This window comes from Charadrius vociferus, unplaced genomic scaffold (assembly GCF_000708025.1).
Source record: "Charadrius vociferus isolate BGI_N301 unplaced genomic scaffold, ASM70802v2 scaffold19, whole genome shotgun sequence".
In the NCBI taxonomy this organism is placed as follows: Eukaryota; Metazoa; Chordata; class Aves; order Charadriiformes; family Charadriidae; genus Charadrius; species Charadrius vociferus.
The window spans coordinates 2,783,195-2,808,230 of record NW_009650173.1 but is presented as its reverse complement, the minus strand read 5'-3'; the positions used below and the strand labels follow the sequence as shown (position 1 = coordinate 2,808,230).

Sequence of the window (25,036 nt, the reverse complement as noted above, 5' to 3'; positions counted from 1 at the left end):
TAAATAAAAATGACTGGAAAGGAAGTTGACGCTTTAAAATTTGGTCAGTTCCCAAGAAGTAACTCCGTGAAAGCGGAGGGGGTTATTGCTGCCGGTGGCTTCAACGTAATGATTGCGGCGGGGCTTGCGCTGGGTCAGGTCTGGTCTGGTTCTCGGTTCATCGCGCCATCAATTATAAAATGGGCAGATGTGTTTAACGCTGTAGGAAATAGCGATTTTCTTTTTATTTACGTTAAGCCTTCAGTCGTCAGCGCTCTGTGCTTACATGTATATAAGTATCTTTCTTTTGAGGCTGTACTTTTGTTACTAACTGTTGCGTCTGACTTGAAATGTCGGTGCCAAAAATTGCGATGGTTTCCTTTTTTGTTAACTCGGTAAGTTGTTGTGGGACTCCCAGGCTTGCCTTCCCAGAAATTATGTGGTGCTCGGATGTTTTTGCATCTTTCTGCTTGTGTATAACCTTGGTTTATTCCAGTTACTTCAGTACCTTTAAATTGTGGGAAAACATGTTACTAACACGAGAGTCAATTACACTAAGTAAAGCTGCAGTTGTTGATAACAATGCATATTTCTGCGATTATTCCCCTCCAGTATTACCTCCCATTACATCATTTGCAAAAAGTTTGTGCTCTGATTGATTTCACACAAAGTAGAAGAGCTTGACTGGATGGTGAGGACTTACTTTCTGACATAACAATAATTCCGTAACAGAGTTAATTTGCTAAAGGTTTCTATGAACTAAGTTTAAAATTCACACAGTAACTGTCTAATAAGCGTGGCAGCCGGCAAAGAGATTAATTAAGTACCTAGAAAATAGGTCAAGACTGCATTACGAAGTGGCCTGGTGAGATCGCAAATAAATAGAGCAAAGTGTTAACATCGACTTACGGGGAGAAAACTGATACTGATATAACAGTGGTGACTGCTTTATCTGCGCTGCCGCGAACCATTTATGGTAGCGTACGGTGAGATGGTGTTTGTAATCATGCAAACCAGGAATTAGAGTTTTCATTTAATGTGCTTATTACCGGGGACTTCTGTTGTAGTGCAAGTTCTGCTGCTTGCTTGAGGTGTGGCATCGGTTGTGCTTGTAAATTATTTTTTGATAGATATGTTTGGCTAGATGCTCTAATCTGGGTGGGGGTGGTGGTGTGTGGCTCTCCGGGTTTGAGGACACTTTGTAATCACAGATTCCATTGGCTGGAATAAAGTTTCATTAAAAAATTGCTTGGGAAGCTGACCCTGACCTGAGGTCTCTGCCGGTGCCTGTGATTTTTCTTTGTTTCAGGTTTTTTATCTTTGCATGTTTCTTCCCTCCTGTCTTTCAAACAACTACCTACAGAAACAAGGAAATGAGACGGGCTGCTGCGTAACGAGCTGCCAGAGACAAAGACAGGGTGTGGGGAGGAAGAGTGAGCTTTCCACTCATCTTACAGAAGTTGACACAACTGATAGAAATATTTGTGTGCTGCTTTTCTTGTTGTGTGCTTCAGTGTATAGCAGTTGCTTCAAAACAAATGTTTTGGAGGTGATTTTTTTTCAAAGAGCATCTGTCGGATAGATTGCCTCTGTTAAAGGGGATGGGAGGCTGGGTAGCACTTTTACAGGCAGAGCATTAGCTTACCAAGCTCCTCGGTAGAACAGAATTAACTGTGCTTAATTCTCGTGAATATCCCAGCCTAAATGTGTAGGAATGTCAGGCTCTGCTTCCCCGTGCTTGTGTCTTTAGGGATGTACCCCTCTGTGCTATTTTAAGGGATTGCAGTCCTCCTGTTTTTAGAATAGTTTTCTTTTTAACAGTATATATTCTCTTGTATTTTCCATCTTGCCAGTATGCTGATTGTAGCAACAAAGATCCTTTTGACAAAACGGTGCATTTCAAAACAGGAATTCTGTAGTTGGCTTTCTTATGCGTGTGTGGGGAAGAAAAGCATCAGGAACGGGCACAACGCTGTCATTTGAGGTTGAACATGTATTTCAGAGGAATGTTAAATGCAGAAGGAAAACTTCTTTTAGTTGAGCTAAATTTCGCTGTTGCACTGTGAGGTCTGTGAGGTGTTGTGGCATACAACTGCTGTGCACATACAGAATCGTTACTGGAGGCAGTGTTGTTTTCTGCACAGAACTTTGTGGAAAAAAGCAGAGAACATCTGTGCTTTTTAATTCTTTTTTTTAATAGATAGACCTTAGCCACACTGAATATATAATTATTTCATTGCATATGCAGAAGCATTACAGCTGAGGTAAACTGCTCTGTCGACGAACAGAAGCATGAATCGGGTAGAGCAGGCCTGAGAATCGGCTGGCAATAGTCGACCAAGGGAAGAAATGTGGAAGTCGGATGCCCTCGCGGTGATACCAGTGTTCCTCAGTTACGTGTTTGCTGTTGAATTTTGTGAAATAGTATCCGCCTTTCATACCTCGAAAAAGCTTGTTTGTACCTTTTTGTGTTTTCTGAGTTTCTTCAATTCCCTGATGGTGTTACAGTGCAGTTACGGGAGAACTTCAGAAGTCTTGGCATAGGATTGCTTTGATGAGGAAAACATCCTTAGCACTTCTTCATTGAAACTATGAAGCTCCTGTAGATGGGTTATGTAAACTCGCAGCTGGTCAAATACTTATTTTCAGCTGGTCTAACTATTAAATTTTCTTGCCTTTGAAAATAAGGGAAGTAATTGTTGAGCTGGGGAGCTTTTACTAAGTTAATGTCTCTGTTCCTAAGTCACTGAAATATTATTTTTCTTTGTATCTCTTGACTGAAAATCTGAGATGGCGTGGAAAATAATGTATTACTTTCAATCCAGGTCCTGAAAGTAAAGCTCAGTCTTTGGACTGAGATGGATCTCTAGGTATCTGAAACTGTATTTCAGAATTCTGGTTGGGTTGTGTGTGAAACCAAATACGAAGAAATTAGCAAGGAGAAGCACTGAGCGTGTCAGAGATGGCTGATGAGTGTGCAGTGCACCTTAAATGATGATATTAACTATATTTAAAGCAACTTTCAATGGCTGGTGCTATGAAATGGGTTAGCAACAAGTTACCTTTTCTGACTTCTACAGGCAGTAAACACCCTCTATTTGTCCAGAAATAAACTATAATGAAGCATAAAGCCTGGAAAATCCTGTTACCTGTTCTTGGCTTCCCCCACCCCCCTCTATAGACAGTTTTAATTTCAAGCCTCTATCTCTTTTACAGGTTTCTAGAGAAATGGAAGCTCTGTTTCTCTTCAGAGGCACTAACTTTTGAGTGACAGATGAGCAGGAACAACATGTAATTGTGAAAGTGGGTTTTAGTCTGTGACTGTAATAGTGTACTATTTCCTACAGGGTAGGTCTTCCTCCCCCCTCCCTTAATTCTTCAGTTGTTCTACTTCAGTGCAGTGCATGTTGGGGAAGATGGCAAGAACTGGTGTGAGTCTTGTTTTTTAGATGCAGTTTGGGGATAATCTTTGTACAGTTTTGCAGTATTTTTTCATGTCTGATTTTTTTTAAAATAGTGTCTTAATATTCCAATTCAATTTTGAGAGTGGGTAACATCCTGACAAAATGGGGTTAATTGCTAGTTTAGCAATTTTGCTTGAAAATGGAAGAAGAGCCAAATAACTGGAATGTTTTTTGAGCAAGTCAATTCAAGTAGTTTTGTTCTGATTTTTTTTTTTCTTATTCAGTGACTTGGCATCATTTTAATTTCAAAATATCTCTCCCTATGTTATTAATTTGACCTATTTAATAGTCCCAGCATTTTGTAAACTTTTTGTACAGTCTTGTTTCACCTTGTGTTTTCAGGAAAAATTAGAAAATATTTCTTTTTGGAGCTATGGCCTTCTGTCGAGCTCTATTGTACCCTACAATATTTGGGTATAACAGGATGAAGCCTAGAAAAATATTAAGTTCAAGTTCCAAAGCACAGCAATTAAAGAAGACCCAGTGAAATATCCAAAAACAAAACAGATACAAGAAATATTTTCATATATTTTTAGTATGATCAAAGCTACAGCAATTATGTCAATATTAAAAAAAGTAATAGGATTCTTATGTACAGAGAATGATTAGTGCATGTTATGAGTGTTACTCCCATCAAAACCCTCTATTTTTAAAAACAGTAATCAAAACCTCATGTGACTCTTCCTATTCTTGCTAAAATAACAGTTCTAGAAAACTATCTTATTTAATTTGTAACATGCTTTAAAAAGCAATATGATTACAGCTTTTTGTGTAAAAAGTCAGCTATTGTCAAACGAAAATGCCTTCATGTTTGTATAAACATTACTTGCTGAATATGTACGGCACTGCAGCAACTATGCATTGAGAATGAGTGGTGGAAAGTTTAGGGATGAGAGAGCTCAGGTCCTCACCCGTTAACATCCTTGGGGAAAGAGGGGCGTGCGGCTGCAGGTGGGAGATGCTCACAGCCACTTTCCGTGCCTGTTGGAAACTGCCCTCCATAATCCACAAACATGAGCACTTCTTACCCTTCCTTGTACTGGAGGCTGTGCTCCTTTAGGTTACTACACTGTATTGTCCTGCAGCTGTTCTTGTGTGACCAGGACACTTCCAAGGCATGAGATTCTCAAGAACTTAAATTGCTGGGTGAGACGAGATTTTTATCACAAAGCTGAAGCTTGGCTGTTGCCTTGCCCTGGGGCAAGTGGCGTCCAGTACCTGAGAAAACTTGCTTTGGGTTATTTTAGGAATTTTACTTGACTCTTGGTGAAAGGTGAGATGGAAGTGGGTCCCCTCACCTCATGCTCACCTTGTCTTGAAGTGTGATAAAGTGAGACAGCAAAACTGGTCCCTGGGCAGGAAAGCTGCTGGTTAGAACAACTTCAGCTGGGATTGCGATAACTGGTGCAGCTGTGCTTTGTGTGGGGCTGGCGTGTCTTCATTGCAGAGATGTTTGCTGCTTTTATTAGTGTGACCAAATCCCTCCAGGCTGGCTCTCTGGGGGCTTTGGATGTGAACTGACATCTGAACCTTTCTCCAATCCTGCTGTTACCAACTGAAACAAGTGCCTGCCCACAGAAAGGAGCTAGCATAGGCTCGAGGTCTGCAGGAGAAGGTTGACATATAATTGCCAAAGTGCAGAGAGAAAACAAGCTGTAATACTGGTGATTGAGACAAAGTTTATTATAAGGGAAGCAAAGAATTTTTTTTTTTTTTTAACTGGTGATTTAAGCTTGCTCTGAAAGGTAAGAGTAACCGTTAGCATCAGGTACTCATAAAAATTGATAGGGGCTAACTTCTTCCTCTTGTCAGTTCTGGGCCCTGCAAGCGGACATCATGGGAGTTTTTCTCAAGAAATATTTTGGGATCTCTTTGCGACAAGTGCTTTTTGAGACTAAATGTGTTTTTAAAACTCAGTTGAAGAGATGTCTAAGCTTTATTTTAAAGATTCAAACAAAGGTGAATATTAAGTTTATTTATACCACAAATGGAAAGATTATTAGTATGCACAATTTTATCTGAAACCTTAGTAATTTACTTTTCAAAAGTAATTTACTTTTTCATACGTGGATATGGAAACACATTTCCTCTCTTGTGTTGTCCCCAGTCTCTGTTGTTTACTACTTTGTTTTGGTCCTTTGTCACCATTTACAAAAAATGGTGTGTTAACCTTTAACTTATTCCACTAGTTTGAGTAAAATGTACTCTTCCGTATGGTGCAGGTTTTGCCTGTATTGGTACACAACAATTGGTGGAACTTGCACAACTTCCAGAAAGCTTTTTATTTGTTTCTTGTAAGATGTCTTTCTGCCTTTTTGACTGAAAAGCTGTTAATGCGCATCATCGCCTTATAAACCTCTTCCTTCCTGTGTTTTTTTCTGGAGACTTTGGTCATCTGCTACTTCCTACCCTTTTCAGTTTTTCTGTGTGTGGTGGTGTGTGTGTTTTTTGGTTTTTTTTTTATATAGGATTAGAATTGCTTGCTTGTCTGAAATCTGTGTGTTCTAGTTGAGAAGTTTTTTCCACAGCTTCTTTTTGAAGATTTAAGCTATTTATAGGGGCAGACGAGGTCCTCACAAGATCTTTATTTTTCAGCGCTTGAATCTTTAATATGGGAATTTTGGTGTTTGGGAATGTGGGATCTTACTTGTGAAGCCCTTTGGAAGGAACAGGCTTTATTCCTAAGAGAATAAAAAAGATCTTTATCTCCTCTTTCCTTATCTATTACTATCAACTTATTTTGTGATTCAAGATATTAAGTGGTATTCAGCCTAATAGGAATGGATTGCTTTCATGAGATTCTAAAAGATTGTTTTAATGCCTTTTCTTTGTGGCTTTTAAGATGATGGTATGGGCTACCTTTTTCCTCTTGTCAGCTCTGGGCCCTGCAAGAAGACATCATGGGAGTTTTTCTCCAGAAATATTTTGGGAGCTCTTTGCAACAAGTGCTTCTTGAGACTAAATGTGTTTTTAAAACTTGGTTGAATAGATGCCTAAACTTTGTTTTAAAGATTAAAACAAGAGTGAATATTAAGAGTTTATTTAAACCACAAATGGAAAGATTATTAAATATGGAAGGGAACACAACAGAGGAAAAACTGACGCACATTTACCAGTATTATGCTCTAGCTAGTGGGGTCATATGCTGGATGTAATCTTGCCTTTCTTTTTGCATACCTTCCTATATAGTTAAATCAATAAGTTCCTCTGTGTAGGAGAGAGGGAGAAATTCCTTGCACTGGTGACTTTGTGGGAAATATTATAATATGGGTGGTTATTACAGTTATTGATTCGTTAGGAGGCAAAAGGCTGAGCCTTCTATGAGAGAATATGCGTTTCTGATACGCTGATTTTTGCCCATAGGAAACTCTGCTTCCTCCAGGTCTTTAGAAATTTGAAAGAAGTGGTAAACACCTATTTTCCCTCCATGCTTTCTTTATTGTTCTACATATGCCATGGCTAATTTATACAGCTGTTTTCAGTAAGCAACCAATGGTATCTTCATTGTGGTGTTGCTTACAATGAAAGAAAAACACCTGTCATATAAAAACAAAATTTTAAAAGCACAGTTTTAAGTAATGAATTTGTATTCTGAAAAAAAGATTAAGACTTTGAAGAGTTTTCATTCTGTGTGTGTATGTATAAAAAAACCCTTAAAATGTATACTTACTGTGTGTTTGTGTGTATATACCTCAGTGAGTATATGTTTGAAAGTTGTTACTGGGTGTAGCTGAACTAACTGACCCAAAAACTCTACCAGAAAAAGATAAATCAAGAGTAGTGCGTTGGGTTTAGATGTCTTAATTTTTTTACAGTTAAGTCAGGTTTTAAACAAACAAACAAAAAAAGGCGAAGGTTCTTACTTACTGTAATATTTTTGTTGCAGAAGGAATTGAATACGGTCTAGGTTTGCTGCTTGGCAGCTCAGTAATTGCTTGATAATTAGTTCATGTTGGTCCGACTGGAAGAGTGATGATGATTTTTCATGTATTTGAGGAAGGTTTTAGCTGAAGCGTTACTTACTGCTGGCTAATTCTCAGTGCGTAGGAAACAGTTTTATACACCTCCTGAACTGTGCTCTCTTGGTACAGTAGACCCTGATTTGCAAATTTTTGCATCACATGTCAGACTGGATGAGCTGGATGTTATTTGTGTGTGCGCTGTTGCAAACCTAATGTGCAAGTCCTGTGGGGAGAACAGTAATTTTGCGGCGCTGTACTGATGCGTGCTCTGTCCAGATGAAAATATCTTACAATAAGAGGGCGAAAGTTAATTTTGAATGAACCTCCGCCACCTTGAGTAGTTCAGAGGACTTGATGAAGAATCAGCTTTATGTAAGTAGGACCCCTTGATGGGCATGCAGATTTTCTGGTGTATCAGCCATTCTGTGAAGGTGAAGTAGCAACAAGGAAAACAACCATCTAGATTTACATTCTTACAGGAGCTGCATTTGATATTGTCTACAGCTATTCTGAAATGAAACTTCTAAATACATTTCTTAGCTGGGTTGCTCTGCTGCTAATTCTAACAGAAGCCCAGCAGACTAAGAATGCAAAATTAAGCAAATGGCTGGAAAGAAGAAGGAAAAGTGGCATTTGAACAGGGGGTTTACAAATAGGCAGTTTGATCTAAACCCCTCTATCAGATTTTGTTTCTACTTCGGGGAAGATGGCAAAATCTTTTGGAAATACTTATGGCAGTGGAAAAAGCGTGGTTTTATGTCCTAGCCCTCTACTCGCCTTGATCCTTCTTACTGCGTTGGAGAGTGACAGCCCATAGCCGTTGTTTGAGTACATCCTTCAGCACTGTACTGTCGTGCAGATCCCGAAGGTGCGGGCTCTCCTAAACATCTCTGTTAGGGACTTTTATTTCAGTGTGCCTACTGTTTTCAGGTTCAAAAAGAATTAGTCCTTTAAAAGAAGAGATTAGGCTGGCGAAGCCCCGGCTGGTTGAAATGCGCCGTTTGTGTTGATGGTGGCACATTCTGATTTGGAGAGCGTGGTCTCTTTCGGGACTGGTGGCCGATACTGCGCTGCGTGTGCTTTCTTTTCAGTTGCATAACAGCTTCTTGCCCGGCAGAAAAATAAGTGCTTGAAGTATTGTTCAGTTTGTCTTTTTAACTATGATTGCAGTCATATTGGCATCACAAGATTTAGCTTTTGATATTTGTGGAAAATATGAATATAGCGATTGTATTCTTCAGTGCTGCTACTGGTACAAATGACAGCGTTGAGTCATAGGAGTCCACTCTGATATTTTGTTTAAAATATGTTAGTGTTCAGTGTATGGCGTTAGTTCCTTTTCCAAGTATTGAGACAATGCTGCAATTGAGAGTGGTTCGCATCACAGTTAAATGAACTTACATTTTCAGTTTCTGGCATTAATGCAACATTGGTAATGTCCGATTAAAAAAAAAAAACTCAAATGTTGCACAAATCTAAAGTCAGCCTTGTAACGTTTTTCTTAGGTAGATAGTAACTGCATTGTACAACTGCAAAATTGGATCATTTTGTTGTTTCCTTCTCACTAAGACTCTCTGCAAGCTTGGAATCAACCTCTGCCCTTCCAGCCTCAACCTTCACCACTCATCTGTGCAGGACTGAGGTTTCATGTCAGGCAAAGGCTACCACCAGCTCAGCTTAATTTGTTGGTGTATCATGGGCCAAAATTCCTGAGCTCTGAAATATCTTACATGTTTTAGTCAAAGAAGGTAATCATTGCTTTTGTCATTAAACTTCTGGGTCTCTGGTTGCTACCCCTAGAACTGGGTGTTGGCTTCTTCGGTGAGGTGGCATCAGAGCCGCCTCTGCATCGCCGTTCTCTATAGCGGAGTGTGTGTGCCTGTACGGTTCATGTCTGGAATTGCCACCATGGTTATGTGAGGAAACAATTTGTGTGGCATGTGTTACTTGAAACATCTCAGTGCGTTCTCCTTTGCTCCATTCCCTCCCTTCCATGGGTCAGAGATCTGGTCACAGAGTTGCTTTCCAGGTGGCTGGGATGCCCTGGGTTTGTATCTCCTAACTCTTTGTACTTTCTGTAGATGCATTTTCCTTTGTAAATTGCAAGAAGCCTCAATTGCCAATGCTTTGTTATGAATCATACAGCTGGAGTAAGGGAATTCCTCAGGGTGAGCGTTTCGCGGGTATGAAAGCGCTCGCATCAGTACAGCTTGTTCGGTTACATATCCAAAATAAACAATAACATAGAGGTGCCGCTACTACCAGCAACAAGGTTTCTTCTGGGGGGAAAGAGAGGGCAACTAATTCAGCTTTGTTATTTGCAAAGTAATTTGAAATTTGGGTGGCACCTAATGTAAAAAGAAGAATTTCTTTTTTTTTTTTTAACCTGGGAAAAATGACCGTTAGTATCCTTACGGTATTTTCAAAGTAGTGCATAATGTAAATAAAACACTTCGTAAGTGCTACTGCTCAAATTGTGCATTTGCTGGAAGTTGGTGAGCTTTTGGAAAGCCTGCCTTGATGCTCAGCTGCGCTGCGAGAAGGGTGTGAGTGTGTTGGAACCGGTTCTCACCCATGGAGGCTTGAAAGAAGTTGGAAAACAAGTTTTCTTGAGTTAAACTGTAACTACAGTATTAGGTGGCTGCCCCTGGCTAGGATTTGCCTGCTGGGGATTTTGCTACAACAGCAGCAACGCCATGATTGCACTTCCCGGGGCAGTTCGAAGGGGCTGTTTATTTTGCAGAAGAATGAAGGGTATAGGGTGGCAGTTTTCAACTCCGCTGCAGTGCTCTTGCTAAGGAGTTACTCTGCTACCCCACCCGCCCCCTTATTTTGTCCTGAGGAAATGTCAATTTATGGTTAATTATTAATGGTGGTCAGGCCTGGAACAGCCTGTGCTTCTCCAGGTTGTTACAGTCTGCCAAACTGGTCATTTTTATGAATTTGCCTAGAACTTCTTGAGAAGACTGGAAGTGTAATTTTAAGAATCTGGTGAAGAGCACTGTTCCAGTTAGGTGAAGGTTAGCAAGACGTTGTAGAGGTGCTCCATTTCCCTGAGCCGTGGCTGCATGAGTCTATTCAATTTCTGCAGAGAGAAGCTTGACGGGGGGGGGGGGGAAATTGACATTTTTCCTGTTTATTGTCATTACTTTGTGAAAATATATTTATTCATCTATTTGAATGAATAAACAATGAATTTACTTCTTTAAAATGTGTTTACCCCATTACTTTTTTCATACTTTCGTCAGAAGTAGAGTTCGCAGTCTTTGATCAAAATTCACACATTTTATATAATTCAATATTGAATAAGTCAAGTGCAGACTTCCCAGTGCTCTCTGATTCAAACTTAGAGCCAAGAAGACTCATTTCCTTCAAAGGGACACTATGTAGAGGTAGTAACAGGCTTTCTCTTCCACGTGCCCTGCAGTATTCACGAGCAGCACCTGGCACGTGAGGTGGAATGCAGCAACCTTGGAATCGGAGCAGAGCAAGCTGGAGAACTGCGGAGTCAACTTCAGGTTGTGTGTGCCACTGCGTTGGAGGGACGTTACGATGGTCATCTTGCACTTAGGGAAGGAGAAGAGGGCTTTGAAAACCGTGTGTAGGGGGAATGGACAGACTTCTCTGAGACTAAAACTGAAAATCGAGTCTGGAGCTGCTCAAGTAGCCGGAGGCTGCCCATGGTATGTCACCTGGGGATTCCGCTTTTCAGTCCATCTTCGGATGGTTTTGTTTACTCTGCTTTAGTTTGCATCCCGGAGTGGTCTTGTAGTGCACACATTTGGTTTTTATTATAGATTAAATTTAACTGGAAGATGTGCGTCAGCTGCTCATGAGCGTTCAGGCTCAAGTAACCTCCGTGAAATGAACACAGAATGAGGTTTTTCTTTCCTTTAGCACCGGTTGCTTTGCTATACACATCCCTTACTTATTGTGCTGCTGGACCTGTTAATGTAGATATAGTCTGACAAGCTTCAGTTTGTACGAGGAAGCAGGAGTAGTCTCGATAAGAAATGTGCGGAAAGATATATATAAGGTCAGTGAAGTGATTTGTGAGAAGGTGGGGAAAAGAAAGGTCCGCTCTGTGGTGGGTGAAAATGTGCAGTATATTATTTTCTTTTACTGGAAGACCTGCTTAAAAGAAAAAACAAACCAAACAACAACAAACCCCCTGTAACAGAGTAACTCTTTCCAGTGTAGCTATCAATAGGATTGTATTGTAACTGGAATTCCCCAAAATAGTAAGAAAAAAACAAAAACAAAACAACGAAAAAAGCAAACAACAAAAAAACCCCAAACACCCCCCCCAAACAAACAAAAACCCCAGCAAAAAAAAACCACCCAAAAAGCAAACCACCACCCCCCCCCCAACCACAAAAAAAACCCCAAGCCAACAAAAAAGCCCCCACAACAGCAGTGCTGTTATAGTAGAGGGTGTTGTGGTATTTTCCCTTTCTCTGAGGTTTGTTGTGCAGCTCTGCAGTCTGGGTGCGGGGCTGGGTTTTCATCTGGCTGGGGGGAAATCAATCCTATTAATAAACTTAGCTTCTCAAGGCAAAGGCCTCCAGCAGCTGGTTGTTGGATAGTTACATGCTGTTCTGGTGTATTTTGTTGCATACGTGTTAATGGAGAGTAAAGAGTGCGCGTCTGTCTGAAAGGTCTTCTGAGCACCGTGTATGAGTGCATGGCAGAGGTCTTCAAGCAGTCTCAGGTGTAAGATGCTGCGGGGTTTTAATGTGCCTGTTTCACGGGAGCACCTTATTCATTGGTTATACGAAGATACTGTAGCTTCTGCAAATGAGATTGCATCTTGAGGTATGTGTTTAAAAAGAGACAAAATATTTAGAGTAAAGGAGAAGTGTGTAGGGGAAAGTAAGAAATAAGATGCTCGTACAAGAGCTCTTTAGTACACTTTTACTTTTCTGGAGTAAAATTTGGCTTTTTTTAGTTCAGGCTGTCATGATTGCATCAAAGTTTGTTCTCCCAGGGTATGTAATGTCTTCTATTTAGTACTTAATTACTTTTTTTTTTTCTTGGACTTGCTAAAAATGTTCTCGTAATAACTCAATAAACACTTCTTATCTGAGGACAGAACTGTTACTGAGGTCAGAGTTCAGGGTCATGGAGTTAAGCCTGTAAGAAACACACAAACCCCAAAATACGATATCCTAGTTTTTCTCATCCAACCGAAACTAACGTAAAAGAAGAAGCTGGGACTATGTGCTTCCAGTCCTTCCAGACTGGTTTGGATAGCATGAGCTATAGAAAACTTAAACGTTTTTGAAGGCCAGTGGTCTCAGCAGGCTCAGGTGAGGATTTGAGTGGTCTTCTGGCCGTGCTTGAGGACTGTCCTTTTCCCATTCTCCCCCCTTCTGGGTTGTCCTGTCTTCAGAAAACCTCCTTAATTGCAGTGTAGGTTTATCACTGCTTTTTTCAAAGCAGTCAACTTGATTTTATGCCTTCAGCTTTGGCGAGACGCTTACACGGGCAGATACCTTCTCCAGCAGTTAAACCAAGCAAGGTGTTTGGTTTGGTTATGGCAGATGCAGGGCAAATGGACCCGCTGGGGCTGCTGCAGCTTAGCGAGTCTCTCACCCATGGGTCAGGCGTCCAGGCTCCTTCCCGTCGGGCAGCGCAGCTTTGGCTGCTCGTGCCAGACCTGTTTCTGCCCTTTATGGTGCAGGAAATGATTCCTTTAAAGGAAATGATTCCTTTAAATATTGTAGCAAAGAGGGTAAGTCCCATAGTCAATAATATACTTATGCTTTGCACCAGGCACTTTGTAATGGGATATGTTGTTTAGGAGAGGATTCAAGAACTTGGAGAATTTTTGCCTGTGTTTTGAGGTTGAGAGTCAGTCTTAAATCCTTGGCGTGGAGCAGGGAGCCAGCAGCAGTCCCATAATGTTTGGTGGTGAGAGAGCCTGGCTGCCAGCAATCTCCAGCATTCTACATCGTCTGGCTCTGGGCAGACAGCTTTGGAAAGGAAAGGAAAGAGCTTTGAAGTTTTCTTCTACTGCTGGGGCAAAAACCATTACAGGATTCTAAACTGAGGTGATGGTATGATTATTTTAATCGCTCTTAAGATGTTTAAATGTTAATTTGCATGAATCAAATCACAGCTTCAGAATAATTATGCCGCACGTTGGGTTAGTTTTCGTTTGATCAGAGTCATTGCAGTGTCTGGCTTAAGTTTTATGTGACTCATCTGCAATTTAAACACCTATTGCCAGAATGTTCATGTGCTTGGTATGAAAAAGTGATTTAATTAAAGTGTTATTGGTATTGAATTTGTCTCTGAGAGCTGATGGGAATGGTATAAGCCATAATTTCCCTGAAACCTTGTAGTCATTTACACTAGGGTCTATCCAGTGCCTTTTTCTTAGTGTTTAGCATTACGTGACGCAAAAGTTGGAGAGAGATGGATTTGATGGGTGGCCATGAGGTTTGGTGGATGAGGAATTGGTTGGATGGTCACATTCAGAGGGTAGTAAGTGGTCAAGGGCTCAATGTCCAGATGGAGATTGGTGACAAGTGGTGTCCTTCAGGGGTCTGTATTGGGACCAGTACTGCTTAATATGTTCATCAGTGACATAGACAGTGGGATTGAGTTGCACCCTCAGCAAATTTGCAGATGACACCAAGCCGACTGGTGTGGTTGATGCACCTGAGGGATGGGACGCCATCCAGAGGGACCCGGAGAAGCTTGAGAAGTGGACCCATGTGAATCTCATGAGGTTCAACAAGGCCAAGTGCAGGGTCCTGCACCTGGGTTGGGGCAACCCCTGATATCAATACAGGCTGGGGATGAAAGGATTGAGAGCAGCCCTGCCGAGAAGGACTTGGGGAGGTACTGGTGGATGAAAAGCTGGATGTGAGCCAGCAGTGTGCACTCGCAGCCCAGAAGCCAACCATATCCTGGGCTGCATCAAAAGAAGCATGGCCAGCAGGTTGCGGGAAGTGATTCTGCCCCTCTGCTCTGATGAGACGCCACCTGGAGTACTGTGTCCAGCTCTGTAGTCCCAGCACAGGAAAAACATGGACCTGTTGGAGCCGATCCAGAGGAGGGCCACAAAAATGATCAGGAGGATGGAAAACCTCTCCTATGAGAACAGACTGAGAGAGTTGGGGTTGTTCAACCTGGAGAAGTGAAGGCTCTGGTGAGACCGTATTGGCGGCTTTTCAGTAAAAAGGGCACTTATGAGAAAGATGGGGACAATTTTTTTTTAGCAGGGCCTGTTGTGATACCACAAGGGGTAATGGTTTTAAGCTAAAGGAGGGTAGATTTAGACTAGATAAAAGGAAGAAATTTTTTACGGTGAGGGCGATGAAACACTGGAAGAGATTGCACAGAGAAGTGTTAGATGCCCCATCCCTGGAAACATTCAAGGTCAGGTTGGACGGGGCTCTGAGCAACCTGATCTAGTTGAAGATGTCCCTGCTCATTGCAGGGGGGGTTTGAACTAGATGACCTTTAAAGGTTCCTTCCAACCCAAACTATTCTCTGATTCTAAGGCTGGTATTTCACAGGTCTGGAAGGGGACACAGCAGGGTCAGTGCAGAGATGAGAGCAGGAAGGTACAGCATCTGAGAGAGGCGAGATCTATGCACTTTAAAGTGGAACTGAGATTCCTCATCCTACGTGTGGGCCAGGTACCGCTGCCGCTGTCGTCCTTCCTCCGACACTCTGTTGGCATGCTCATCTTCGTGTCTTCATGTGAAAAGTGGGGAGCATGACCCTGGACGATGTTGTGGCCCTGCTTTCCATAGAGCTAGCGTCATGAGTCGGGGACAAATTCAGAGAGGCAGCAGGACTAATCCTGCACCATCACGCGGGCTGTGCAGAACGGAGCTGCTGTGCTCGGGGGCTTCCCGGGCTGGCAAACTGCCTCCTCTTGCACAAAACTGTTCTTTGTTACTGGTTTCCGAGGTGCAAGTGTTCTTTCTGAGAGGCTGTACAGCCTTCCGAAAATGTGATGACTTCAAGGAAGGTGTAGTCATTCAAGTTGAAATTTTGATCTCAGCCTTACTGGGAATTCAGATGTTAAAATTATCCATAGTCCTCTGTTCCAACTTTCACTTCTGTCTTAGCGAGGAAGTAATTGTGTTGGCAGAAAAAAAATATTTAAAAGTATTATGAAAAATATTTACAGAATATAGAAAAAAAAAATAAAAATATATGCTTTTTTTTCCTTTCACATTCACTCGACAGTACATTTTCTGGGAGAAATCTGTCCTTGTAAGTTCTCTACCTACAATTATCAGTCCAGTTTTCAAAAATGGTCTTGATCAGAGACATATTCTATAGGTCTGTAAAATATTAATTTAGGTAATCTAACAGGTTACTGTAGAGTGGAGATTTTCTGTGGCCTAACTCCTGAAATTGGCATATCTGAAAGTATAAGGCTAACATCTAGTTTCCGAATCGGAATGGAAGGTGTGTCTGGCGGGGGGGAATTGGTGCTTCTACCACCTACAACTGTGTCGCTGATATGCAAACTTCTGCAATGGGACAGTATGTAACTTGGAGAAAGCACTTGCCTTTCATGCGTGGATTAGATTGCTGTACATCTTAAACAATTGCAGCTTTCAGGGTACATTATGTGAACATACATGTGCCCCTAAGGTGTTTTGGGCCCCATCACACAGCCTGATGACTTTCACTTTGCTCATGGTGAAATTGGTGGAGCAGTGACAGTCATGGCATTTGTCCATCTGTTCTCAGAAGCCTGACGGTGCTTACCATGAGTAGGTTGGATACCTTGTGTAACAGGTAGCATTGGCTCACAATTAAGAATTTTTAAATTATTTTAAATCGTCACTGATAAATATTTGAATTGGGTATTTAACTTAAATTACTGAACACTGCAGTACTTTTGTGTGTAGAAATGCTGGGTTTTTTTGGTTAAATGAAAGCTGAGTTTTTAATAGCACAAAGGTAGTTCCCCTACTTGAAAAATTACGAGTAATATCCTGCTGTAGGCTATCTCAGTCTTGCCCTGTGCAACCAGCAAAAGCACTTACTGCCGTAACCTGCTGCTGCCGCAGTCCTGCCATGCTGAGGTGTGCGCATTGGGAAGGCTTGAGGACCTTGCTATTGGCCATAAGAAGCTAAATACCAAGAAACGTTAGGCCAGCTCAGTTGGAAAATGTACTCGTGTCCCAGTTTGTTTATTTTTTTTTTTTTTCCAGAAGAGGAAGCTGCTGCAAAGCTTGGAAATGCAAACGCAGGATTCTCACTCGCTTTTTCTTTTTCTCTCCCTCCGTAGGTATGGCCTCACAAGTCTTGGTCTATCCACCATACGTTTATCAAACCCAGTCAAGTGCCTTTTGTAGTGTGAAGAAACTCAAACTAGAACCAAGCAGTTGCGTGTACCACGAAAGAACCTACCCGCAAATCTATGTGAATGGTAAAAACTTTGGCATTTCTCCCCACAGGGTTAGTACGTACTTTCAGACTAAAAACCCATTTGACAGACCTCGAGGACAGAACTTTTTGTTGCAGTCAAATGCTGTTGCTTTAACAAATATTGCAGGTGCTACAAAAGCGTTAGCAGCGCGGGCGCAGCAAGCTCAGTTAGAGGCACCTCGGACTGGGACGCAAGGAAGCCGGTCAGATATCCTGGAAGGACCCCAGCGATGTGGATTGAAGCGTAAGAGCGAAGAGCTGGATAATCAAAACAGCACGATGCAGATTGTCGATGAACTGTCCCTCCTGCCTGCAATGTTGCAAACCAACATAGGAAACCCGGTGACGGTTGTGACGACGGCCGCAACTTCAAAACCAAGTGGTACAAGCGGAGATGGAGATTACCAGTTAGTACAGCATGAGGTATTGTGCTCTGTGAAAAACACTTACGAGGTTCTTGATTTCCTTGGGCGAGGGACCTTTGGACAAGTGGTGAAGTGCTGGAAAAGGGGGACAAATGAGATCGTGGCAATCAAAATCTTGAAGAATCATCCTTCGTACGCACGCCAAGGACAAATAGAAGTGAGCATATTAGCGAGACTAAGTACTGAAAATGCTGATGAATTTAACTTTGTGAGAGCCTACGAATGCTTTCAGCATCGTAACCATACTTGCCTGGTTTTTGAGATGTTGGAACAGAATTTATACGACTTCCTGAAACAAAACAAATTCAGCCCTCTGCAACTGAAAGTAATACGGCCTATTCTGCAACAGGTGGCCACTGCACTGAAAAAACTAAAAAGTCTGGGTTTAATCCATGCTGACCTCAAACCAGAGAACATTATGTTGGTGGATCCTGTTCGGCAGCCTTACCGGGTTAAAGTCATAGATTTTGGGTCTGCCAGCCACGTATCAAAGACTATTTGTTCAACCTATTTACAATCTCGGTATTACAGGTAGGTGTCTTTTACTTTGTTTTTAATTTTTGATGGAACAAGGTTTTAGCGCTTATTAAAGTTGATGGCATAAATAATTACTCTTCCAGATAACTAATAGGAATAATTTGGAAATCATAAGGACCATCTGAGAATGAAGGCTGTACTAAGATTAAGTGGTTGGTTACCATTTTTAATGTGAATATTTGCTTTGGATGTTTTTATATTGTTATTTTTTTTTTCTAGAAGTACGTTTTGTGTTGCACTCTGAAGTCATCACTTACTGTTGTTTTGAGACCTCTGATGAGACTTTTTAAAAGGAAAATAGGAAAAGAAAATTAGCTTTCACTTGCTTGATTAGGGTGCCTTTCCTGCCTTCCTAACATGATGGCTTTTTTTCTGTAAGTAGCTGGACAGTCTACTAGAAGTGCAATGTTTTTGTATCCTTTTGCCAAAGATTATGTAAATGCCTCTGTTTTGCTCCAGCACTTGTAAATATTTTGCCTGCTTCTTATAAACTCAGTTCTGATTGAGTGCCTTCAGCAGCTGTGGACTTCAGTGAACTTCTAAAGTTAGTGAGTGAGAGGCTACTTAAATGTTTAAGGTGATACCAGGGAGGCTTTTAAAGTGATTTTGGTACATGGTTGCGTTCTACGTTAGCCTAATAATGGAGGTGTATTTCTGATTTTGTTTTTTACTACTTTCTTCGTATAGTTATCCAACCTGTGTGACATGTAAAAATTATGAGTATTTAGCATCTGAGGTCCTTTTGTTTTCTTTATAAGCTGAACTTGTCGTGATTGAAGACCTTTTTCAGTTCCGCTTTGCATCGTTGGCAATAGTATGTCCTGGGTATTGCGTGTCTCTGCAAATTCAGTAAAAAGCTAGTAAACTAGGACAATGAGTAATTTGAAGGAAATTTTGAATATTTTACAGCTATTCACATTGGAAGTAAAAACTTGCACAGCGCAGTTGTAGGCTTGATGAAACTAGTGGTTGGAGTTCATACCAGAAAAATCTAACTATTATTTGACTGCAGCTTGTAAACAAGAACATTTCATGTACAGTGCTCATATAAAGTATTCTAATTCACCTGCATTTCCTCGTTACTTAATTACAAACAGCAGCTAAAGGTTTAAAAACTACTCAAAGTTCATCAACAGAAATCTAAATTGGGAAATCATATGGATTGCTGCAAACCCACATTATACAAAAATGTGCAGTAGAGGAACTAAGAAATTAGAAACTTGAGAGTTCATTTTGTTGTAATAGCTGTACACCACTCCAGATACAGTATTTTCAGGCCCATCGGGACAAAAACGTGCAAGTCTTGAAAAGGCGGCATGAATTTCGTGAGGTTTTAGACAAGTGCAAATGTCTTAACAGCAGCTGTTCTGGACGAATTCGTAATTCATCAGATACTCAAGATGCATGGTCTGAGAATACTTCCTTATGCATTTTGGCTTTTTATTTATTGAAGCAATTACAGATTAGTGTGAGCTATTGCCATTTCTCCCTCCTGCCTTCCCAAGAACTTGCAAAGGGAGAGGCTGTAGACAGCCAGGCTGGGTGGTCCTATTGTAGTACTTTGTTCTCGTCTAACTAGTTTCAAATTGTCCTTTCTATTTCAGATGGCTCATTAGACATAGTGGTGGTGTGCTTACTCAGTTGCCTACGTTACAAATTTTAGCTGTAGTTTTGTTTTACTTGGCCTGATGTTCCTTTGCATCTATACTTCATAAAGAATTTTGACATGCTTACTAGGTTGAGCAGGTCTCTACGCTGGTGCGATCAATGTGCAACTCCTTTCCACCTTGTGTGCATTTTGGATACTTGCATTGTATTATAGGCACTTACTGTGAGGCAATGGGGTTTGTTGTGGATGTATGTTCAAAAATATTCTCTCCCCTCCCCATCCCAAGCGTGAGCCTTGTGCATGTATTATGCTTGTCTTGGCTCAGTGACGTTGAATGGTACTCATACAGACTCATAAAACATGTACACCTGAAATTGCCTAGTTACTAAGCTGCACTTAAGTGCTTTGTAAATATTCAGGCTGTTCAGTAGAAAATTGTATTCTTTTATCTAGTATAGTTTTATAATCTTTCTATAAAGTAGCATTAAAGTCTGGAGTGTTTTTTGAAAGTAAAAAGGACTTACAAAAAGAAAAAAGGTTAGGGTTTATCTACTTGAATAGTTTTAGTGTTATATGTTTAAGTATTGGTTGAGATAATTTTGCAACTGACTTAATTTTGGAAAAAAAGAAAAAAGCTACTATACTTCAAAATTATTTTCAGCAGAAAGTTTACTTCTGAAAAGGTTTTAGCATGCTGGATTTTATCGTGGATGCGTGGCTTTCTACCGGTTGAGTGATTCAAATTAACTTTGTGTAGCTTGGCATGCAGTTTCTCAAACGTTCTTTTTATTGCTTTGGAAGCACCTGACTCATGTAAATAATACCAGAAAATAGGGATTTGATCCAAAAGGTCTCAAAATAGATGATGCCAGGGAAATTTGATGAGAAAAGCCTTGTAGATGAATGAGAAAGGCCTTCAGATAATATATTGGAATTTATCGTGTAAGAGATTGTGCTTCTTGTCAATCAAATAAGGATTCATAAAATATAACTGTACTTAAATGGTTTTTTGTATTAGAACAGGGTGGGAGTGATACTTCAGGTTTGACTTGTTTGACTATGACATGTTGAAACAAACCCTTTAAGAAAATCGAGCAGCAGTTGGAACACTGAAATCACTCTTTTTTTTGTTGGTTTTTTTTTTTCCCTTAAGCTCAGTGGTGATATGTGTTTGTTTAGGTTATTTAAAAATCTATTAAAACAAATGTTTTCTTGCTATTTAAAGCTTCCGACTGAATAAATCCAATTAGAGTCATACTGGAAATGTTTGTATGTTTGTTTGTTTTTTTTGTTTTTTTTTTTTAAATGCTTCTGCCTTGTATCACCTCTATTATTAGCATGATCCAATCTGTGTTCTTGTGCAAAATCTTTGGAAATTGTTTTTGTGCTAAGCTCTGTGTGTATTATCATGAGCTTTACCTGTAATTCTTACCAGCGGGGATCCTTGCATGGTCGCAGATGACAGTACGTGAGACTTGGCTTCACCAAGTGTGAAGGGCACAAGGCACTGCTTTTACCTAGGAGATGTCCATATAAATGTCAGGTGATGTGACCTGGCCTGTTCTGATGTGCAAATGCACTCAGCCAAGAATTTAAAGAAAGTCAAGAGGAAGCATTTTGTTTTTTAAATTACTATTTTAGGATCTAAGGTTTTGGAAAAGGATGGAACGAAATGCCCTTAAACGATGGCCTATGTCGAGAGGAAGCAGGGCTGCGTCCCCGCAGCATCGGGATGCTGCTTCTCAACCCTGCAGTGCCGGTGATGCTAACCCTGTCCCTGTCTCTCGTTCTGCTCACCCCACATCGACCAGAGTGCCTGTGCCAGCGTGAGGAGGGAGGGAGGTGGCCTGGGGAGGATGGAGGAATGGTTATTTCTGGCAGCGCTGGTAACCTTTTCAAGAATAGGATTTGCCCTTTCTCTGTGGCAAACGTATGCCCACCAGTGTCTGTAGAGGTGCACGTTGAACGCTGAAGAGAAACCCGCAAAGAAGTTTGGCAAAAGTGAATAAAGAGAAAGGGGTTTTGTTGTTTGGGTGGGTGGGTTTTTTTCTTTTTCAGATCTCATCACTGGTTTTTTTTTTGTTTTTTTTTTCTTGTTCACGGGACTGTCATCAGCTAATTATTGTGGGGATGGAGAACACAACAAAGTCTAATGTTATGGTGTTTATTTTGAATGGTAGTGTCAGTATTTTACATCTGTAAGAGGAAGTGAGTAATGAATTGGAAAAATAAGTAATAAGAGGATTAAGACTTAAGACAGGAAACTTAATACGGCCAGGTGAATGGCTAATGGGCTGACTTACTTACCTTAGTCTTTAGCAGAAGAGGTTACAAAATAAGGACTATTAGAGACATCACAGTGCTTTTGTATGAGGAGAGACCGTAAAAAAGTAAGACTAATTGAATTTTAAAAGGGTGTAGACAAGCAGAAAAATGGAGACAAACTGGATGGAGTGATAATGATTTGATGTTTTCCTGTTTCTGCTTCAGCTTTGTCAAGCAAAGAGGAAGTAAGAAAATGGTTAAAACAAGTATAAAAATACTTTTCGACATTTCGTTACCTTTTGGAAACTCCTGGCTTTATGTACCGCTAGAAATTAGAGTATGGATATGAATAAATACTAACCACAGTACACTGTCTTAAGTCACAGATTATTTTTTTTGTTTGTTTTAAAGATGAAATATTATTCTGAATACTCATTCCCTAAAAGACAGTGTTTGTGCTTACATGCTGTTTTTATGCTGGTCTGGATTTTAATAGCTGTGGGCTAGAGAGATCTGGTATTTGAAGCCTTTTCTTTGCTGCTGGCCTCACATGTTAAGACTGTTGACCTTTTAGGAGTGATCTAAGTAGGTAAATAACTATGCAGTGTATACATCTTGAAAAGAAAAAACACCCTTGTATCCAGCGTAGGTGATCAAGCTTTTGTCATATATGGAAATGGTATGATAAGTATGTCACTGTCCTTTGGTCAGCTGTGCCCCAAATCATGAAAAGGGGAGTGTTACATCCAAAATCAAATCCTTCTTTTCCCCATACCACACAGTGCACTCTGCAGAGGAGGGAAAGCAAGACATTGCTTTTATTTCTAAGTCTGGTGTCTTGCACTTGTCTGGTGAGGCAGAAAGTTTTCTCAGGGCCTGGTGTTTCCCTCTGGAAGTAATTTTCCTTTGCTTTGCCTCTCTCCTGAGGTTTATTGTATTTTGGGAAGTGGGTGTGAGAAGAGGGGCTTCAAAATAGCAGGCTCCAAGGAGCAGTAACCTCTAAGAATTGGAGTCGAGTGATCTGAAACGGTCAAGGTAGTCCTGCCCATCTTTCCTTTCGGTTGCCGTGAGAAGCAATGGCCTTCTCAATGTTTTGCATTCAGAAGTGACTCTTTAGGTCTGGTTTCACAGCAGACCTCTTCTTTCTTCTGGTGTTCCCTCCAGGAGTTTTTTTTTTCCAGAGAAACTTCTACTGAAACCTGTGTATAATTTCCCCCTCTTAGAATAAGCTGTGCACAACAGCAGTGGTTAAGGAGTTCTCTTTTACTCATTACCTAATACACACATGACAGTTAGTGGTGCCTTCTGCACCTTGCTGTCATCAGTACCATTTAGTCGTCATTCAGAGCAGGTAAAACTTTATTAAGAGGACACAAAGTTCCATCTAATAGTAACATCCATGTGGAAGGGATTGGTAATGATGAAGCACCTTCCTTCTCCGATGCTCTTCTTGTTCCACTTGTTGCTCGACTGTAAAACCAACTGAACTGATAAAATGCATCACTGTGTTGGCATTGCACATCAAGCGTAGATCACAAAGGGAGAGCTACAGCCGCGTTTGTGTGTGCTTCGTGATTTCTAGGGCTTGCTGTTGGTTGGGAGGAGTTATTGCTTAGTTGTTTTTCAAGGGGAGTCACCATGTTGACTTAATTCAGGGTTGTCTTCCTAAAAGACAGGATTTTGAAAATGAGACTTCAGTAAACCCTACAAAACTTACGGTTCATAAAATCCTTCTAGTATCATGGACTTAACAGTGGCCATTGTGGGTGTTGGAGTGAGTGCGTTACTTCATTGCACGCTCCTTATGCGCATCCTCCGAAGGGAGTTGAACAGTCGCTGCTCCAGTTGCCTGTGTAGCTGCCTCGACAGTTATGTTTCCTAATTTCCTCCTCCTGTCTCCAAAGAAAACATCTGCTTCATCATACTGTGTCAGATTATACTACTGTTAGAGTACAGCTGGAAATTTTACTGAAAATATCTTTTGAGAACAAGCACTTGGTGACCTGATGGAAGGATGCTCCTCTTGCCATCCAGCGGTCTGTACACAAACTGCTGTACAGCATAGCCAAATTCACTGGGAAAATGAAATTAATGGGAAGCAATATAACTTCATCTATGTATAAAACAGGGCACCAGCTAAACCTGCGGTAACCTGATGGATGACTTGAGTGATGCTGGCAGAATGAAAGGTGTCTGGTTATTAAGGGACGCTCACGGCTTGGAAGTGTTTTTCTGCTGTGCTGGTGACAGCGGTAAAATACGATCCTCGTTATTCAGCAGTGTGCCCATAAGGAAAAGCAAATGATGTGAGTAGACGCACTCAGTGGAGTCAACTCATTCCTGAATCGGACAGTGATATCCTCCCTCCAGCCTTCCAACTCAGGATAGCTGCTAATCAACAGAGTTGTTCCAGACAAAATGCCAAATGTCACTAGCGTTGCAGCAGAGCTCAGAGAGGTGGAAAAATCGCTGTTGGATGTGTTCCTGCTGGACGAGAGCAAGCTTTTCCCCCTCTCGTCCTCTTACCCTCCTCTCCCATGAAGGATCAAGAGAGGATGGAGGAAGAGTAATTGTGTCCTGTGGTCCTCACATTGCTTTCGCTCACCCAGTCAGTTCTGCTGCAGCCTGGAGGAGTGATTTGATCTGGTGCAACCTCTTCTGCTTTAAAGGGTTTTGGAAAAACAATAAAGTAGTTGAGCTGTGTGGCTTAATTACTGCCCATGGGCTGGGCGGTAGCGAGGGCTATGTGCGTGCTCTGAGGCTCTTGTACGAGGACAGCTTTTTATTTATGACTTTTTCAGCTTCCTATTTAGTTTCAGAATAAGCCACCAACAACTTATGTTGGTTTTGTCCCCCTCAAATTTATGAAATTTGTTTGAGCTGTTGTTCTCCCACTTTCTTATGCACATTCCTTCAAAATTAGAAAAAATAGCATCTCGTGGCTGTAAATACCCGGCGAGGCTTGTTTTCTCACTGGCCTTTGTAACTTGATTAGGTGTAGTTCTTGTCACTCCAGGGACTCCAGAGAACACAGGTGGACAGTACCTCCCTAGTGTGTTTTTGTTAAATTGAATGTTTTCTTTTTGCAGGTTAGGGTTCTGGGCATGATGGGTAATTATGACTCGGTGAGTAACACATCTGTTACATCCGAGTAACTCGGCAGTTATCTTCTCCTAATATCAGATCAACATACAATTTACGTGTGTTTCAAATATCGGTTAAAAATTTGTATGCAAATAAAGACCTGGCTGAATACAGATTTTCTTTATAGGGATGACCAAAGGAAGAAGTCATCCAAAATTGACATCTCGGGAAGCAACTGCTTTCTCAGGTCCACCTATTGCTGTCACATACTTGAAGTTTCTAAATAAGCTTTATCTAGAGTGG

General features: G+C 41.0%; 2 protein-coding genes across 2 annotated transcripts in view; one reads left to right on the top strand and one right to left on the bottom strand.

The window, feature by feature from the left end:
* CSTF3 (cleavage stimulation factor, 3' pre-RNA, subunit 3, 77kDa) overlaps positions 1-2,418 on the bottom strand; it is a 90,796-nt gene extending 88,378 nt beyond the window's left edge. The window contains exon 1 of the mRNA XM_009892698.1: positions 2,237-2,418. Coding sequence (XP_009891000.1) covers positions 2,237-2,418 — 182 coding nt within the window. The remainder of the gene's footprint in view (positions 1-2,236) is intronic.
* Positions 2,419-16,675: 14,257 nt separating this feature from the next.
* Positions 16,676-25,036, top strand: part of HIPK3 (homeodomain interacting protein kinase 3) — a 60,672-nt gene continuing 52,311 nt past the window's right edge. The window contains exon 1 of the mRNA XM_009892669.1: positions 16,676-17,769. Within this exon, the coding sequence (XP_009890971.1) occupies positions 16,676-17,769 (1,094 nt within the window). The remainder of the gene's footprint in view (positions 17,770-25,036) is intronic.